This window comes from Gymnodraco acuticeps, unplaced genomic scaffold (assembly GCF_902827175.1).
Source record: "Gymnodraco acuticeps unplaced genomic scaffold, fGymAcu1.1, whole genome shotgun sequence".
Lineage (NCBI taxonomy): Eukaryota > Metazoa > Chordata > Actinopteri > Perciformes > Bathydraconidae > Gymnodraco > Gymnodraco acuticeps.
The window spans coordinates 214263-220237 of NW_022990822.1; the positions used below are offsets into that span (position 1 = coordinate 214263).

The 5975-nt window shown below is 42.3% G+C and overlaps 1 protein-coding gene across 1 annotated transcript; it reads left to right on the forward strand.

The window, feature by feature from the left end:
- Nucleotides 1–4689, forward strand: traf3ip2a (TRAF3 interacting protein 2a; the record flags this gene model as incomplete). Its single annotated transcript, XM_034232839.1, is given in 9 exon segments — nucleotides 1–82; nucleotides 544–596; nucleotides 682–1144; nucleotides 2188–2335; nucleotides 2428–2612; nucleotides 2804–2892; nucleotides 2974–3042; nucleotides 3127–3231; nucleotides 4615–4689. Coding segments are annotated over 7 exon segments (996 nt in total), but the record flags the coding sequence as incomplete, so codon positions are not given.
- Nucleotides 4690–5975: the final 1286 nt, after the last annotated feature.

Genomic DNA, 5975 nt, shown 5'->3' on the forward strand with positions numbered 1-5975 from the left:
TGCTTTGCATAGTGGGAATACTTCCTGTTTGCTTCAGAACAGGTCTGTGCTGTGGGTGGCAGAGAAGCAGGTCTAAGAAAAGGTAGGCGTAGGAGTACACTTTATTCTCTGGATGTACATTTATAAGGGAAAACATACTAAAACTTTACAAATTGTTTCGATTTGTGATCTAAGAAGCCATACCTAGCATACCTTTAGTTCTGTGATTTTGACCTTTGTACTAGTTTGCAGTGAATGTGCTAAACTCTGCCGCTCCTCTAAAGTTACGTGTAATGTGTCACACCTATTCAGTGAGGAGGAACCAAGAATGTGAGAATGCGGTTTTGTATATGTTATGTACTCATGTTTATATTTGTCTATTCACCCTGCACATACATAACACTTCTATTTTCGGTTTTTACTTGATCGTGACTGTAAAACGGACTTTGAATCCCTCAGTTGAGACTTCATTTGTTTACGTGCCAGCTGTGTGAATGTAAGGAGCTGTGCAGTCTGTGTCTTTAACCTGTCCTGCTCTATTCATGTCCTGTACTGTTATCTTAGTGTTCACTTCAGCAGAGGCGTCACACTGTTAGGCTAAATGGACTCTTTGAAAGGTAGGAAACCAAACGTGATGAGTCAGCAGTATTCACTGTCTGCTGGGAAGTGTGAACAGGTTTTTCTGTTGGCTCTTGTTGTCAGGGGGCTGCCCTCACCAGAGTGTTCCTGTAGAGATGGACGAGAGCATGACACCCTCCAGTCTGGAGTTGGCCTGCCCCCCCCCCTGCAGACAGTGCAGTGGACATACAGTGATCACAAGGTCTCAGATACAAGCCAGCCATGAGCAGGCGGGGGGGGGCGGCACACACTGAGGGCCCATGGAGACTCCCTGAGAAACAGCTGCGGCTTCAACCCAGAGCAGAGCCCCCCCTTCATCTAATGCCTCCCCACCATGCAGATGTTAGGCTGCATGGCCTCAGAGAGCAGTCTCCACTGTATGGGCGGGACTTGCTGGTTAACCACGCCAGAGGCTTTGTGGGTAATTCAGACTGGCCCCAGCATTACTCTGTGGAGGAGGATGAACGCTTGGACCCCCCCCTCACACTCAGGTCTGGAGATAACTTCACCGACTACGTCCCTCCACCACACCCTGCCTGTATGCCTGGTCAGTGACACATGGAACATTTTACATTCTGTTACTGTCAGTGGTCCTGAGATTTACAGGACGTTTCTGTGGACGACATGTTTGATGATAAAAAGTAGTGTTCAAGGTCTATGGATTATTATTTTCTTAAATGTTATTGTGAACATCACAAATTGGGTTGAATTCAATTGTACTGTGTTAGTATGGGTGCAGTAACAACAGGATCTGCACAGCCTGAATCAGGTTAAAGAAAGAGTGAACTCATGAGCGCTCTCTTCCCAACTCCGGAGTACGAGGCAGATTGTCTTGGCTTGGTATGACGAGTTGATGAATATTTTATGTAACGATATGTTAAAAAAGAAAATAATGTGAGTTTTAAAGTGAGAATCACAAATAAACAAGTAGGAACATAATAACTATAATGATGAACATAATAATATTAATAAAAGTATGGTGTATCTCAATAAATACAAAGAGAAACAATCCTTATAAATGGAGATGTTGAGTCCCATGGTACTTAGTCATTAGAAATATTGGTCATTATACCTGGAAAACTGAAACATTTACTTTATTTCAATGTATTATGTCAACAAAATGACATAACTGTACTAGGTTAGTTAGTTGAAAGCAATAATATGAAGTTGTTTATAAAGCTTTTGCTTTCAACTAACCTAATACAGTTATGTGAAATCTGATGACATAATACATTTCATTAAAGTCAACGTTTCAGTTTCTTCAGTGCAGTCATGTTGGGATTTTAGGAGATATATATATAAGATATATATCACAGTAATTGAATATTTTTGAATATTATTAGACTACAGCCTACAGTACAAACCTAAATATGCCATTTAAATCAGTGTTTAAAATGTTGAGAAAAATACTTTTACAAGCTAAAATGAGATCATTTGTTTATATGCAGTAATCACTACATCTGGGATGGATTTAGTTTTTGTCTGCTGTAACCCTGTGAGGAATCATTTGGCTCCTCATTGTGTTTCTGCATGACCTCACTGCTGATTTGGGAACCTGTTTAATGTCAGCTCCTTTATATCTCTCTGCAGGCCAAAATCAATGTCTGTGGCGTCATGGCAGACAGCGTGCATGCTGCCCTCCAGCACAACTGCACCATCACACTCACAATAATCATCTTTATAAGTATGATTACCCAGCAGATCCATGCGGGGAGCATCAACACCCCCAACAGTCAAGGTATGGCCTGTTTGTCATAATGATCTGATATTCTTAACATCGATTCATATGATTCTTCACAGACGTAATACATGCAATGAACTCCTCTACAGGAATTCCCCCCATAATAGACTACAACTTAAAGATGATCCAAACACCCCCCATGGATCTGTGGCTCAGCGGGCAGCCCCTGCCTGGGATGTGATGCGTGAGGTCAGTGTGCATCGCTCCCTCCAGCCTGATCCAGGGCCAGCCACCCAGGAGATGAGGAGGACCATCAGCCTGCCTGAGGAGTGCAGTAAGTCACATATGTACATGGTCCTTTCTGAATCGGCCAAGCCATTTTTAAGCTATTGTCTTCTTAGGATAATTACTGCTAATTAATGCGACAATTGCTAGTTGTACAAATTGCCCAACATTTGCAAGTTACTTGCCAGCGGTGGACTAATACCCAAAGATAAGAATGTTTCGCTGACTTCTTGTTGACAGGGAATGTTTTCATCACATATTCAGTGGACACCGCCAGAGAAATCATACCTTTCACCACATTTCTGACAGATCAAGGGTTCAAACCAGCAGTAAGTTATACCATGTCTCCCACACCTTTGATTCCCACTGATTTTGTATTCAAACATTCAAATTCTACCTGTTGTCTACAGATTGATATATTTGACAATCCAATCCGAAGAATGGACATCACCAAATGGATGGACAGATTTTTGAATGACGTAAGTCTTTCCATTGAGCAGAGTATGAATCCAAATTGTAATGCTGTCTTCAGCAAAAGCTGACAGTGAGATGTATCATTACAGAAATCAGTACTCATCATCGTGGTCATCAGTCCCAAGTATAAGGAGGACGTGGAGGGAGATGGGGACGACGAGCACGGCCTGCACACCAAGTACATCCACAACCAGGTGAGGACTCCTATAAAGACAGCTGTCAACCACACAGTGACACGTTGACTGTTAATCTCCACATATAAACACCACATAATGATTTGTGAAGTGTAAAAGCAACAGCAAGAAGTAAAAAGCCTTTTCGGCAGATTCAATACATTGGTTTAAGTCTTACTTATTGAACAGAAAACAGTGTGTTTTGGTCAACGGTGCCAAATCCCCCTACCTTGTCAACCCTGTTGGGGTTCCACAAGGTTCCATTCTTGGACCATTACTGTTTTCCAGTGCTTGAATTGTACGCAGTACCGGGACTTCTGATTTTTACCCATCTGCGTACCGGCACATCATGACGCATCTAGGTACGCCTATTTGTTGTATGATTCCCCTGTGTCCTCCCTGGCAGCTCCATTGATTCCCTCTCTCAATAAAATTGATTTGAAACAGTTGCTGATTTAGAGTACTGGCACCTTCTTTATTCCAATTCGAGCACTGCTGTATTCACTGTACATAAATGACTTGCCTAATGTATGTCCTGAGTTGAATGTGCCGATGATGCGGTCATCTGTGTACACGGGGAAAACACTGAAATGATCTCATCCTGTCTCTCAAAAGCTTTGGACAAGGTTCAACACTGGCTGAACAACATTTGCTAACAGTTAAACGTAAAGAAACCAGTATGCACGATGTTCAGTAAACGACCAGTCAAAATCGAAGGATCCAACGTGTTTTTAAACGGAGCAAAAATAGAACTAGTCTCCCACTTCAAGTATCTTGGAGTCATACTGGACTCGAACTTGACTTTCAAGAAACATATTAAGAAAGTATCAAATACTATTAAATTCAACTTGCATAATAAATAAATACTTGTGTATGCTGCTCTTGCTCTTTTGCACCTTTTGCATATCATGTATTTAGTTTTTGCTATGTTTGTAAAATGCAATTTTCTTAAATGTTTTATGTGAGGGACTGCGGATGGAAATGAGCTCAACGCTAAATCTGGCACTGTTACGCTTGACACATTGTAATGTTTTAAGTGTTCATCACTGTGCATTGTCCCTGATAAATAAACTATTGAATCAAATAAAACAAATTAGGATATCATCCTCCGCTTGGCTAACGTTCGACAATATGTCTCATTCAGTCGCTTGTTAGCATCCTCCTGCGACTTAAAGTAAGGGTATCTCTTTCACTATTGTAAAGTAATGCAACAAATGAGTTCACCCACATTTGAGTTGAGAAATCTCTCCAGTATTCATTTCCTTTTCAGACTACATGGAACATTTCAAATGAAATCCAGCCTGCAGTGTATTGCTCGCTCCAATTCAACCTACAGTAAACATGTCAAAGTATCACTTGTATAAGTGTATGGAGAACTATAAGCATTTGTTCCTGTTGGCACAGATCCAGAATGAGTTCATCCAACAAGGCTGCCTGAACTTCAGACTGGTCCCTGTTTTGTTCCCTAATGCAACAAAGGTAAGTACAAGCAATAAACAGCAAGAACATGACGTACGGTTAACCCAAAGACAGAAGGAAACAACTATTTGAGCATGGAGCATGGTGTTCTTTTGAAAAGTCAAGTTTCTGAAACAGCACAGTCGCTATGGCGAAGACCCATGTTGTATTTTGGATACATTGATGAACTTCTCAAATCTTATTTCATAGCCTTTGAGATTGAGCACTGACTGACTGTGTGTGTGTGTGTGTGTGTGTGTGTGTGTGTGTGTGTGTGTGTGTGTGTGTGTGGTGTGCTGTGTGTGTGTGTGTGTGACTGTGTGTGTGTGTGTGTGTGTGTGTGACTGTGTGTCTCTGTGTCTGTGTGTTTGTGTCTCTGTGTTTGTGTCTCTGTGTGTGTGTGTGTGTCTGTGTGTCTCTGTGTCTGTGTGTTTGTGTCTCTGTGTTTGTGTCTCTGTGTGTGTGTCTGTGTCTCTGTCTGTGTGTGTCTGTGTCTCTGTGTGTGTGTGTGTGTGTGTGTGTGTGTGTGTGTGTGTGTGTCTGTGTGTGTGTGTCTGTGTCTCTGTCTGTGTGTGTCTGTGTCTCTGTGTGTGTGTGTGTGTGTGTGTGTGTGTGTGTGTGTGTCTGTGTGTGTGTGTTTGTGTGTCTCTGTGTCTGTGTGTTTGTGTGTTTGTGTCTCTGTGTATCTATTTGTGACTGTGTGTCTGTGTGACTGTGTGTTTGTCTCTGTGTCTGTGTGACTGTGTGTTTGTCTCTGTGACTGTGTGTGTGTGTCTATTTGTGACTGTGTGTCTGTGTGACTGTGTGTTTGTCTCTGTGACTGTGTGTCTGTGTGACTGTGTGTTTGTCTCTGTGACTGTGTGTCTGTGTGACTGTGTGTTTGTGTCTATTTGTGACTGTGTGTCTGTGTGTCTGTGTGACTGTGTGTTTGTCTCTGTGACTGTGTGACTGTGTGTGTGTGTCTATTTGTGACTGTGTGTCTGTGTGACTGTGTGTTTGTCTCTGTGACTGTGTGTCTGTGTGACTGTGTGTTTGTCTCTGTGACTGTGTGTCTGTGTGACTGTGTGTTTGTCTCTGTGACTGTGTGTCTGTGTGACTGTGTGTTTGTCTCTGTGTTTGTGTCTCTGTGTCTGTGTGTCTATTTGTGACTGTGTGTCTGTGTGACTGTGTGTTTGTCTCTGTGTTTGTGTCTCTGTGTCTGTGTGTCTATTTGTGACTGTGTGTCTGTGTGACTCTGTGTCTGTGTGACTGTGTGACTGTGTGACTGTGTGACTGTGTGACTGTGTCTGTGTGACTGTGTGTTTGTG